The sequence below is a fragment of the Lissotriton helveticus genome, chromosome 5_1 (genome assembly GCF_964261635.1).
Source record: "Lissotriton helveticus chromosome 5_1, aLisHel1.1, whole genome shotgun sequence".
Taxonomy (NCBI): Eukaryota; Metazoa; Chordata; class Amphibia; order Caudata; family Salamandridae; genus Lissotriton; species Lissotriton helveticus.
The window spans coordinates 959,038,331-959,051,823 of NC_136065.1; the positions used below are offsets into that span (position 1 = coordinate 959,038,331).

At 50.8% G+C, this 13,493-nt stretch overlaps 1 protein-coding gene across 1 annotated transcript in view; it reads left to right on the forward strand.

Moving 5' to 3' along the window:
- CFAP46 (cilia and flagella associated protein 46) overlaps positions 1–13,493 on the forward strand; it is a 1,487,057-nt gene that overhangs the window by 1,411,441 nt on the left and 62,123 nt on the right. Inside the window, exon 58 of the mRNA XM_078643461.1 lies at positions 679–760. Coding sequence (XP_078499587.1) covers positions 679–760 — 82 coding nt within the window. The remainder of the gene's footprint in view (positions 1–678; positions 761–13,493) is intronic.

Genomic DNA, 13,493 nt, shown 5'->3' on the forward strand with positions numbered 1-13,493 from the left:
AAAATCTCTGGATCCAATCTTGTACATGGGGGTATTCACAAGGTGAGGAATCTGCGATTAAATAGAGTATCCACCAGAAAGTGCGTTAGCAAAGATAAGTAACATTTTTGTTTTGAAGCAATTTGTGCATTATGAAGATTGTGGAGTCCTCAACGAGAGCCATGTGAATAATCAACCCTAAGGCAGAAGATTGCACTCCAGCACATATTAAAATATCTTAATTTTGTGTCATTTTTGTCTGTGAGAGACTGGTTTGAGCAGAATGCATATTGCTGGAGCCATTTTCTCCTCATGCCGGTTGAATGCTGGTATCTCTTGCAACTATTCACACAAGTTACTGCCAATGGATTTTATAAAATTTCCTATAAATTTGCATACTTTTTACACAAAAATAATACACGATATTGACCACCTCAAATTTTTTGCTCATGCTGTTAGGAAAGTGTGGCAGAGAAAGGTGATGTAGCGAGTATATGCTTATTAGAAATGTTTGTTGTAACAAGCAATTACAAGTTATCTCTAGTTGCAATATGTTATCAAAATGCAGTTTCATAGCTAGCATTCTCATTTTAAAATTGTTTAGTTAATATGTGTTCTATTTTCAGCTCATTGCAGCCTGAGTTTTCTATGAAAATAATTTGTGCTCCTCATAAAAAATTAAATGCTTTGTTTTTTCAGAGTGCCAGCTGATGATTCTTTTAGATCTGGCCCAGACAAGTCTCAGTTTCCTACGCCAGTCAAACCTTGATGCTGAGAAAAGGTACACTTGTTATCAAAATGATCTGTGCTTTTTTCCTTCTTTATTGAACTTGAATTTAGAATTCCAGGCATAACACCTAGTGTGATGACTTTTTGATATGCTTCTGACAACTATTTTTTTTACTTTAAATTTAAGTTCTTGTCGGTAAATCAGCGCCTACTTGTTGTCTTTTTGTGAGTAGTCCCTCTAGTCACTCCAAATCTTCGCATGTTTGTGCTAGTAATGAACAGTGTTCCACTCCCCTCACCCACTACTGCATTGAGGGGGGCCTTCGACTATCAATGTCTTTGCAGTGTCCCTTTTTGGTAGTAAATAAATTATCCTATCAGGTTATGACTACTTCTGGTACCCCCAAAATCCTCATTTATCCTCAGTAGTGCGATTTTCGATGTGAGTTCAATAGTTTGTCTCACCACTATCACATAGTGTTGCATTCAACCCCAGTATGGCTGGATTATTGATTAGTCCCATGTGGCATGTAGGAATGTGCTAATAGCATAATGGCACTATGTGCATGATGGGGGTGTTCCGCTTCCCGTCTTTCATTATCTTTTGGGGCGTGCTAATGTTTCCCAGATATTTTATCTGTTTTAGCATAAGCTGGAATGATACTGCCATGCATGTGGTGCCATCCTAGCTTCTATCCAATCACTGTTGTCAATTCAGCTTAGACAATTTCCCTAGCTAAAATGGAGAGTTGTATGGGGTCTGGTGCGTTAATTACAAGGGAGCAATAGATATGTGATATGCTGACCCTTCACAGCATGTCTAACATCAGGTTTAATTATTGGGATTGAAGTTCTGTCAACTGTTATTAATTTTTCTATATCATATCTTAATTGAAGGACACAGACGAATTGTACATTTTATCATTTTAAACTCTGTTTTAAGATCTTTAAAGGACTTCACGTAATTCTCTATCCACACGTTCCTCAAGTTCAAAATCCAAATGTTACACCACCTCCTAAATCCCTTTAGTCTCAAGACTTCTGGAAACTACTCTCCCGGTCAGAGTGAAGTATCTTGTGCTCATTGTCTGTGCCACTGAGCATGCTTTAGAGGCTCTTGCCAAGCTGTGATAGTGACTTTTGTGATTTTGGAAGGGTGGTCATGGGTTAGGACCCATATAGGTGGGTGTGTGCATTGGTGGCTTGGGTCACGTTGCTCCCCAGGACCCAGGTATTGATGGTGATCATATGGGCCACCCAGTAGTAAAGTGGCATATCGGTAACACCCAGCCGGCAATCTTAGACTGACTGACAGAATTTGTCAAAGGAAATTCCCTGCTTACCTGCCAAAAGTAATCTTATGTATCGGATCTCAGTTTATTGATAGAAAGCTAGTCCAGTGAGAAGACACAAGGGCACTATATAGTAAGGGTCTCATCCTTTCAAAGTCCCCAAAAATTTAACTGGTTCCACAGCTTGTCTTAGTGTGCTCAGAGTTCCCTAGCCCATCATAGACCTGCCAACAGATTGAGGCCATCTAAGAGGTTGCAGATTTTCAGCACACAACTAGCTCCCTCTAGTGCGCCTTCAAACCCTAAAGAGTTCAAGAGGTCTCCAGTCGGAGTTTTGCAGATGGGTCTATCCCCAGTGCTGGATGTCCTCTCTGGGTCCAGTACTGGGCCTTTGCTGACTCTGATAAAGCCCTCTACACGCGTACCTAGGTCCACACCAGTCCCTTCTGTACCACTGTCTACACTGGCTCCACCAGTGCTGATAGAAGATCCAGTCCCAGCTCCAGTCTCGGACCCCTTGCAGCATTAGCCTGATATTGACCAATGATGTCACACTATGAATTAAAAAAAGAACAATCACCCTTTTGCTCTGACTTTGACCAAGCACAACAGGCACCCTCTGTCCCTCTTGCACTGATCATGATGAGAGAGGGGACAGAATTTCTTTCCCCTCACTACACCGATGATGCACAATACCTAGACTTGCAGAATGCCAGTTGGCTAGATACAGCCCCTGAAACAGAGCTGAATTTTCCACCTGGGTTGACTATTGAGTAAAGTATTTAATTTGTAATGATGGTTTGAGGGCAGTAGAGCCACTAGATTGAGACAAAATCAAATGTGCCGACTGAAATCCTTCGGCCACGGGCCACTTTCCTTTCAATGCCCCTGATAGTGAGTCAAAAATAACTGATGCCTCTGGAAAGGGACTGTTCCCTTCAGACGGTCTAACACTTAGTCCTGTCAACTCAGTTTGCTTGCTGGGCCGGTACACACAAGAATTATAGGATGTTACTATGATATTTTGCGAGTAGCCCCAGACTCTCTGGGCATCATTAGCCCTGACTATTCTTGATGGCCAGGAGCCTGCGAAGTACGTGCTCTGTACTGGCCTGGACACAACTTAGTATGCTGCAGAGCTATTGGCTCCTGTGTCGTGCTAAGAGAACATGCCTGGATGAGACCTACTGCTTTTTCTGTGACAAAAACTTGTCCTTAATGGATATGCCTTTGATGGCTCCAGGCTATTCTTGGAGAAGGCTGATTTGACACTGGAGCGATTCAAAGACAGATGCACCACGGCTAAATCACTTATGGGCATATGCATCAAAAATCGGTAATACAAGTCCTTATTAGCGAAAAATAAGGAATCGGTAATAAGGACTCGCATACCGCAATGCATCAACAGCTTCGGTATTAAATACAGAATCGGTAAAAATCGCTAAATAAATCTGAAACCACAACTGCGAGACTCCAAAATAAAGATTAGCAAATACCGAATCGGTACTCCGACAGCCCAAACACCAGCACGTGTGCGATTCCGACAGCGGGCAAGGCCCCTGGGTAGAGCTGCAGAGAGATCTGAGGATCCAACAGACGGGTACGGAGTGGTTGAGACACGGATGCTGCATGTCCAGCGCCTGCAGGGGAGACACAAGGGTACTATTAGCATTTACATTTCCAAATTGTCAAACAAAATTTGCACCATGACTGACGCTGTGTGTGAGATGACCACAGCCGTTGCTGAGGGCAACAGAGACATTAAACAGTGCCTGCAGGAACTCACACGTGCTGTCATTGCAGGCCAACAGAGCGAGCGCCGGCGGCTTCGGCAGAACATGCTCCGTTCCAATGCCTCCATTAGGGCCATCACTAAGCTGTGCAACAGCACAGCTGTGCTTTCACGCAGGTCTGTGTCCCTGCAGGTCGACTTGAGGCATTATTGTGGAGATGTGGCTAAGTCCTTAGAAAGAGTGACCACTGCAGTGGAGCATCTGCTGTCTGGGACTTTCAGTGCCAGCAGTTTGGGAGGGGAGTGAGGCTGCTTCAAGCGTGAGCAGCATCTCTGTGCCGGAGGCCAGCGAGAGGATGCGCAGTGCGCGCAGCGCCACAGCCACTGACACACATCGCGGCGATGTGGAGGAGTCACGAGACAGGAGGCTGGGGGTACGTGGCAAGCGCAAATAGCCATGTTCCATTGGCTCCCTGGCCATGGTGACGTAACCATGGGCCAACTATACTGCCTCATGATACACCCGTAATGACAACGGACATGCATCCCACTATTTTTTTTAATCTGCGTCATGTTAGCGTCTCATTTATCTGCACCTGACAGCTGCTCATGAGCATTAAACATTTGCAAACAAGATCATGTTGTGATGGCTCATTCTTACCTGTCTCCGAAGTGATGCCGTGTGATGTATGTCCGCCTCCTTTGGCCTTCTGCTGTGTTAGGCACGTGTGCCTGTTGGTGTTGGGGGGGGTTGCTGTGCACGTAAGCCGTCCTCTCCTTCCACCTCTATTGGTATCCCCCTTCTTGTGGCAATGTTGTGCAGCATGGCACAGACCGCTATGATCCGGCAGCAGGTCACTGGGTCATACTGCAAGGCACATCCTGTCTTGTGTAGTATCCGGAAGCGACTCTTGAGGATGCCAAAGGTTCGCTCCACCACATTCCTGGTGCTGATGTGTGCTGTGTTGTAGCGCTGCTCCTGAGGTGTTGCTGGGTTGAGGTAGGGAGTGAGGAGATACTCACGCAAGGCGTAGGCGCTGTCACCTGCAGGGTGAGAGCAAAGGGTTAGCAGCATGAATGCAATTATACATGTGAGGATGGAGTTAATAATGAGGCATTAGTATGTACCTAGTAGGTGTCCCTCTCCTAATTCACCGTTGATCAGACGCCTGTGGATGCTACTGAGATGGAATATGTATGCGACGTATGTGCTTCCGGGGAATTGGGCTACGATGTCCGTTATGATGTGCTTGGCATTGCACACGACCTGCACGTTGATTGAATGATATGACTTCCGGTTGCGGAAGATGTATTCATTGGGTGAGAGAGGACAGATGGGGACATGCGTGCAGTCAACACATCCTATCACATGGGGTATTTTTGCCACCTGGTAGAACTCCCGTTTGTTGCGGTTCAACTGCTGTGGGGTTGTGGGGAAGGTGATGTGGCGATGTATCAATGTCTGCATGGCATCTAGGAATTTGTGGAAGAAGCATGACAGTGCGCTTTGCGACACGCCTCCAGCTTCTGCTATTACCCCCTGGAAGCTTCCAGACGCCAGCAGGTGCAGGCTGCATAGGACCTGGACATGGGCTGCGATGGCGTTGGTCCTACGGGTCTGGTGCTGCAGTAGTGGTTCCAGCTCAGCAATGAGGCGCATGATCTTAGCCTGGTTCAATCTGTACTTGTCGTAGATCAGTTCCTCTGTCTGGCCCAGCAATGTGATGCGCACCCTGAAGACCCTGTCCTGGATCATCCTCCTGCGCTGTGCAAGAGCGTTGATTCTCCTCCTCCTAGCAAGCACGTAGGGGGCAGCCATTTTGGTAGACATACAGGGTCTCCAGAGGCATATTTAAAGGGTTTCTGATTGTCTGCACCTGTGTTTTATTTTTTTTCTTCCTTCCAATAACTTTACCTCCAGTTTGTGATTCCCCTTATTTTGCTCATGCAAAATAGCGATTTTGGGCATTTTCGGTATTTGTGAGTTTTGATGCATTTCGTTAAGATTCTTCAATAGCGATTCAGTATTTCCGGAGGCTGATTTCTTTCTCGGTATTACCGATTGGCTAATTTGCGATTCGGTAATTTTTATTTTTTTAGGATATGGGGTTGATGCATTGCATTATCTGAAAGAGACACGTTAGTGATAGATTCCTTACCTTACAATATCCCCAGGCGTCAGACTGGATCCAGAAATTTTTTGCCTAGCAGTACCCTTGCGCTTCGGTAGGCATCGTCTGCGGCTCCGCGTCCATCGTGGGTGCCGTGATGACGTCGTCGGAGTACTTAGACGCCGCCTCCGCGTGCTGACGTCAGTTCTTCTTTTTTCCGCGCCAGCAGCGCAGATCCGGAAAAAGTGGTACCTCAGTCATTTTTTGACTAATACTTTTTTGATCCTTTTTGATCGTTCTTTCGAGTCTTCGAGTCCGAACGGTGCCGGTAGGGATGCCAGGTTTCAAGCCTTGTGAGGATTGCGACCGACTGATGTCGGTCACGGACCCTCACCGTCGGTGTCTCCACTGTCTCGGTGTCGATCACGACGACAAGACCTGCTCCGACTGCCGGGCCCTGACTTCGAAAGCTAGGCGGAAGCGGTCCGCAAGCGACTCGAGCTCCGGCAGTCGGCCCCGCGCCGTAAGAGGTCCCGGTCCGGATGGAGGTCGAGGGACCGGTCGCGGGAGCAGAGCCACCATTGCTCCGGGAGTCGACATCGCTCCTCAGGGTCGAAGTCGTCAGGTAGGCACAAGAAGTCGAAGAGACGTCATCGCTCTTCCGACTCCCCCCGACGCTCGCGTGACACTGCCTGGGGTTCGTGTGACACCGCCCACGCGACGCCGGAGGAGATCGAACGTTTCCTCATGGCCATGAGGTCTCTCACTCCTCCGATGGGCTCCGCGGCGCCTTTGGGCCCAGCGGATCCGTCTGGGGGCCCTAGCGGGTCGGGGGCTTCGGGCCCGATGCCGTCCGGTACTTCAGCCCGATTGCAGCAGGGCCCCTCTGGATCCGCTTCTGGATCCGGGTCGTCGCCGGTTGACCTAACAACCTCACCAGCGCCGGTCCCTCAGGTGTCACCTCCGGCGCCGTCTTCGGGCGGCGCCGTCCCCGATGCCTCCCTCGATCCGGTTCCGGCGCCGCTCTCGACGCCGTTTGGAGAGTTCTACTTCAACGAACCGGCCCCATCATTTGACACCCCTGAGTACCAGGAGATGGGTGATGAGGAGAATTGGGAGGGGTCTGAGGACCCTCTGACACGGGAGTGTCAGTCCCAGGAGGACTGGACAGATGGACTTGGGGATGACAGTGGTCTGGACACTTCGCCAGACACTGGTTTTGTCTCACCTCCTACCGTGGCTACGGAAGAGGGGTCAGCCTACAGTGTGGTGCTAACACGGGCGGCCAAGGCCTTGTGCCTTGAACTCCCCGTCGCCGCCGTGAGGACTAACCTCCTCACTGAGGTCCTTAAACCGCAGTCAAGCTCAGCTGAGCCTCTGCTGCCGTTTAATGAGGCCTTGACTGACGTTCTTTTGGGCACTTGGTCCAGGCCCGCTACAGGTTCGCCTGTAGATAGGAACGTGGCCAGACGCCACCGTCCGGCCCCGGGCAACCCATGTTTCCTGTCCACCCACCTCACCCCTCCCCCGAGAGCCTGGTCATCCAGGCTTCAAATTTCCAGTCCGCATTCCCGACAGCTCCGCCTGACAGGGAATCCTAGAGGTATGAGCAGTACGGCAAGAAGATATTCTCCTCCCTGAGTCTGGGACTGCGGTCTGCCAACACCGCATGCCTCTTGGGCCGCTACACCCACTCTCTGTGGGACACGGTCGCGGGAGTGCTGCCAGAATGCCCGTTGGAGGTACGGGCTAAACTCGGCCAGGCCCTTGTGGAAGGCCGGGATGCAGCACGATATTCTATCCGGTGTGGGCTGGATACCACCGACTGACTGGGCAGAGCGATGGCAACGACGGTGGCAATTCGTCGCCACGCCTGGTTGAGGTCCGCCAACTTCTCGGCTGATGTCCAGAATACTCTCATGGACATGCCGTTTGATGGCTGTCGCCTTTTTGGCGACAAGGCAGACCATGCGCTTGAGCGCTTTAAGGACTCCAAGGCTACGGCCAGGTCCTTGGGCCTCTCTGCCCCGCGCCAGCAAACGGGTGCCTTTCTCTCCTTTCGCGGCCAAGGAAGTGGCGCTCCCACACGTGCTGCCAGCCATGCACCGCAGACTAACATCCAACGCGGTGGCGGCCGTGGAAACCGCCGTGGAGGCGGTCAGGGACAACGGCGAGGTCAGTCCACACCTTCCCCCGCAGCATCCGCCTCAAACCCTCCTAGTCCGTGCTTTCAGACCCATGTGACGCCAGTGGGGGGCAGGGTTTGCCATCACCTCTTCCACTGGCGCACTGTCACTTCGGACAGGTGGGTGCTGCAAATCGTCCGAAGGGGCCACTCCCTCCCCTTCGAGGCGACTACTGCAGGAGGAAGTTACGGCCCTCTTTGCCAAGGGGGCCATCGAGCACGTTCCTGGGCCAGAAGTAGGGTGTGGTTGCTACTCCCACTACTTTCTGGTACCCAAGAAGGGCAAAGGGGGCCTACGCCCTATCTTGGACCTACGGAACGTCAACGGCTTCCTCCGAAAGGAGAAGTTCAAAATGCTGACACTGGCTCAGGTCTTAGCTGCCCTGGACCCAGGAGACTGGATGGTAGCGTTGGACTTGCAGGACGATTATTTCCACATTCCCGTCCTGCCGGCCCACCGGCGTTACCTTGGGTTCACGGTAGGCCACGAGCACTTTCAGTTTACCATGCTCCCCTTCGGCCCTACCAGAGCCCCACGGGTGTTCACGAAGGTGATGGCGGTGGTCGCAGCTCATCTGCGCCGGTTAGGGGTCTCAGTCTTTCCCTACCTCGACGACTGGTTGTTGAAGGCGGGCTCGCCCCAAACAGTCGTCAGCCACCTCCAGACGACGGCAGACCTCCGGCACCTGCTGGGGTTTTCCATCAATGTGCCGAAGTCACACCTATGCCCCTCTCAGAAGCTCCTCATCATTGGAGCGGTTCTCGACTCGGCGCAGTTTTGGGTTTATCCTCCCGAACAGCGGGTTCGGGACATTCAGGCTCTGGTTCCACTCTTTCAGCCTTTGTCCCGGGTCTCGGTCAGGTTGACGCTGCGGCTTCTGGGGCTGATGGCCTCCTGCATCCTTCTGGTGCATCACGCCCGGTGGCGGATGCGGGCTCTGCAGTGGGACCTGAAGTTTCAGTGGGTCAAGCATCAGGGCAACCTATCCGACCATGTCCTGATCTCGGAGGGCACTGCGAGACAGCTGCAGTGGTGGCTCACGGACCGCGATTGGGTCAGCGGCAGATCCCTCTCCCTTCCCCAACCGGAGCACGTAGTTGTGACAGACGCGTCCCTCCAGGGCTGGGGAGGCCACATGGGAGAGGCGGAGATCAGAGGCCTCTGGTCTCCGGCGGAGTCCCGGCTCCATATCAACCTTTTGGAGCTGCGGGCGATTCGTCTAGCACTGAAGGCATTTCTCCCCTCTGTTTGGGGGAGTGTAGTGCAGGTGTTCACGGACAACACCACCGCCATGAGGTACTGCAACAAACAGGGCGCCTCTGGCAGTTGCTGGAACATCAGGGCGTGACCCTGGTGGTTCAACACCTGGCAGGTTCTATGAACGCCAGGGCGGACGAACTCAGCTGTCGGTGCATGATGGATCACGAATGGCGTCTGATCTTGGACCTGGTGCAAGGCCTCTTTTAGCAGTGGAGAGAGCCTTGGTTAGATCTATTCGCCACCGAAGAGAACGCGCAATGTCATCAGTTCTGCGCGTTGGAATTTCCAAGGCGGCACTCGCTCGGAGACGCTTTTCGTCACGAGTGGAGTTGCGGTCTATTGTTCGCCTTTCCGCCTATACCACTTCTGCCCAGAGTGCTGAAGAAGATCAAGCGCGACCGGGCCCAAGTCATCCTTGTGGCTCCGGACTGGGCACGAAGGTACTGGTATCCAGAGCTACTCAGTATGTCAGTCGATCCCCCGGTTCGTCTGCCTCTTCAGGAGGACCTTCTGTCGCAGCAGCAGGGGACGGTCCTCCACCCGAACCTGTCCAGTCTCCACCTCCATGCTTGGAGATTGAGCGGCGACAGTTGAGGCCATTTGACTTGCCTCCTGAAGTCTGTAATGTCATTCTGGCAGCCAGGCGTCCCTCCACAAAATCGGTATACACCTGCAGGTCGAACACATTTGTGGCATGGTGCACAGCAAAGGCTGTGGATCCACTTTCTGCCCCTCTTTTTGAGGTTCTTCTCTTCCTTCTTTCTCTTGCCCAGCAGGGCTCTGCTCTGGGCACTATCAAGGGCTACCTTTCTGCCCTTTCAGCCTTTCTAAGGCTGCCTGATCAACCTTCTTTGTTCAAGTCCCCTATTGTAACTCGCTTTCTGAAGGGCATCACACACATGTTCCCTTCTGTTCCGTTTGTGATGCCTCAGTGGGACTTGAACCTTGTTCTTACGTTTCTGATGTGCGCTCCCTTTGAGCCACTCCACAACTGTCCTCTCTGCCTTCTTACTCTGAAGACTGCTTTCCTGGTTGCCATCACCTCTGCCAGGAGAGTGAGTGAGCTCCAGGCTCTTTCATGTACACCCCCTTTCCTTTCTGTCCATCCGGACAAGGTTGTGTTGCGTACTAAGCCATCTTTCCTGCCCAAGGTTGTCACGGCCTTCCATATCGGGCAGTCTATACCCTTGCCCACCTTCTTTCCGCCACTGCATCCCTCTAAAGAGGAAGAGCGGCTCCACCGTCTAGACCTAAAACATGCGCTTTCATTCTACTTGGATCACACACGCCAGTTCCGGGTGGATGACCAACTCTTTGTTGGTTACGTGGGCGCTAAGAAGGGGCGGGCGGTGCACAAAAGGACCATCTCTCGGTGGAACATCTTGTGCATCCAGGCGTGTTACTCCTTGGCTAAGAAGGAACCCCCTGTTGGGCTGAGGGCTCATTCCACTCGGGCCACGGCGACTACGACTGCCTTAGTCCGTGGAGTGCCCTTGCAGGACATTTGTCAGGCAGCTACGTGGGCCTCGCTGCACACGTTTGCGAGACACTACTGCCTGGACAGCCAAGTCCAGAGGGATGGCTTCTTTGGCCGTTCCGTCCTCCAGGACTTTCTGGTGAGATCATTGGTTCGCAGACCCACCACCGGGGTTGGTATTGCTGGGGTATCTATTCTAAGGTAAGGAATCTATCACTAACGTGTCTCTTTCAGATGACAAGTTACTACTTGTGTAACGATATATCTGTAAGAGACATTAGTTAGTTAAGATTCCTTACAGACCCACCCATCCTCCCCGTTCTGCGAACCGATATCTAGGGTTACGGTCATCCCCTTTCAGGGCCCTAGTTTCAATGGCACCAGTGTTGGTTTTTAACATGGCTCTGCGTCTTTGGTGCGGAAAAGCTGTGTCTAAGAACTGACGTCAGCACGCGGAGGCGGCATCTGAGTACTCCGGTGACGTCATCACGGCGCCCACGATGCCGACGACGGACGCGGAGCCGCAGACGACACCTACCGATGCGCAAAGGTACTGCTACGCAAAAAATTTCCGGATCCAGTCTGACGCCTGGGGATATTCTAAGGTAAGGAATCTATCACTAACTAATGTCTCTTACATATATATCGTTACACAAGTAGTAACTTGTGCTTCAGGTTTAGCGTTTGGTATCGGCCTGTTTTACCGATTCGCTAATTTACCGGGAGGTATTTTGCTTGATGCATCTGCCAGTTAGCCTATGCATGTCAGCATAATAATTTCCCCTCAAGTTCAGTGGCTACTCCTCCAATGAGTTACCTTATCAGCAATATCAACCCTCACAGCCCATTGCACAGCAGGCAACTCACTCATTTTGAGGGCATGGGTGTGCCTCTCACAGACGTCTTGTGATTCAGCAGGGAAAGCATTCCTCTAACTCATCCTCCCCTTTTGCTGTGGCTTCAAAGCAACTTTATTTGCCCTCTGCAACCCACTGTGTGCCAGTAGAAAACAGTGTCCAAAATCTGCTTCCCGACTGGAAATCATCACCTTGAATAGCTGGGTGTTGCATATCATCCAAGATGGCTATGCAACACTATTTATTTCTGTCACACCACATTTTCCTCCCGAACTAGAATGCATTTCAGACAGTCTATTGCTTTCAAAGGGCACCTTTGAGCGCATACCAGATTCGGAGGAAGGCACAGGATGCTGCTCCTACTATTTACTGTCACAAAGGACAGACCTCAGACATATTCTATACCTTTGCCCATTGAAAGCCTTTAGCCGCAAGGGCACAATCAAAAGTCTGATGCTGGCCCATATTGCTTTACCCTAATACCAGGAGATTGAATGATGTCCATGGACTTTCAGGATGCATGTTTCCATATACCCAGCCTACTGTACAACTGCCATAAGCTACGGTTCAAGGTGGGTCAAGATCACTTTCAATTTGCAGTGCTCTCCTTCAGCCTTACTTTGGCCCTTTCTAGAATTCTCAAAAGTGATGGCGGTTGTCGCTGCCTACCTTTGCAGTTCAGAGTACATGTATTCCCATACACAACAACTGGCTGCTTAACCCTTGCATGCAGCGCACATTTTCACGCTGTGCGGGCGATTTGAATAGTGGGTGGGATTCGGACGGCCCTCTGCCGTCTTCCGCACATGCCCACCGTGACGCATGGCGGCTGCAGGCCGTCCCGAGCATGCAAAGGGTTGAAAGCAAGGTCACCTGGGTCAGTTGTGGACCACCCCTAGATGTCGGCTACACTCCTGAGCTATTGGGATTCATTATCAACAAGTCAAAATAACACCTGAGCCCCACGCAAAGCATCCATTTTATGGGGAGCAATCCTGGACACAGAGGCATTAAAGGCCTTTACTCTTTCACAAAAATCCCTCAACATTCACACAATTATGCTGATGTTTCGGGATAAGTTCTGTGCCTCCAGGTCTCATGAATCCATCTGATCCGGAACACCAGGTGACACATGCCGGCAGTGCAGAGGGACCCCAGATCCCATTCTGGGAGTGGCCTTTCATAGAAGATGCATTAAACTGTGGTAAGACCTTTGTAGGTACAGTGCATGTGACTATACACACTCTTGTGAGGTTTTGACAACAGTATGAGAGCGGCATGTAAAGGAGCCATTTCCCTTCACTCCCTGCGTAAGAAAGGGGCAAGCTGCATGTTGAGCAAATAAATTCCTGTCATCTCTTCTAGTTTGCACAGTGTCTTTGCCTCTATATGCTCTTACAACATATTGAAAACAGTTCACGTGTGACACACAGACAAAACATCCATGTTCCTTCTGCCTCCTGCACCTGTAGGAAAGATGAGAGGTTATCTGGGCAACCTCCTCTCATCTCTTCTAGCATTGGGGAAGAGCTGCTAAGGTCTCATTCGTCTTGTGTGAAGGTAGCAAATACATTTTTCTGCCCTTTCACCTTGATCTCTCTAGCCTTAGTGACAAGATGTGGCACAACGAGGCCATTAAGAGGATGTTACATTTTACTTATTTTGATTAAGGCAGGATTCCCCGAAAGTCTTCCTGACTCTAGTGGACCTGCCTTAATCAAGCAATCTTAGCACATCGATTTTCGATCTGATTAACTTCCAAGGTCACTGGGTTGGAGTGCATTCTGCCTCAGCGGGAAACAACCATTACAACGCAACTTTTACAACGCACTACCATTACAACAAAACTTTTACAACGCAAAAACTATTA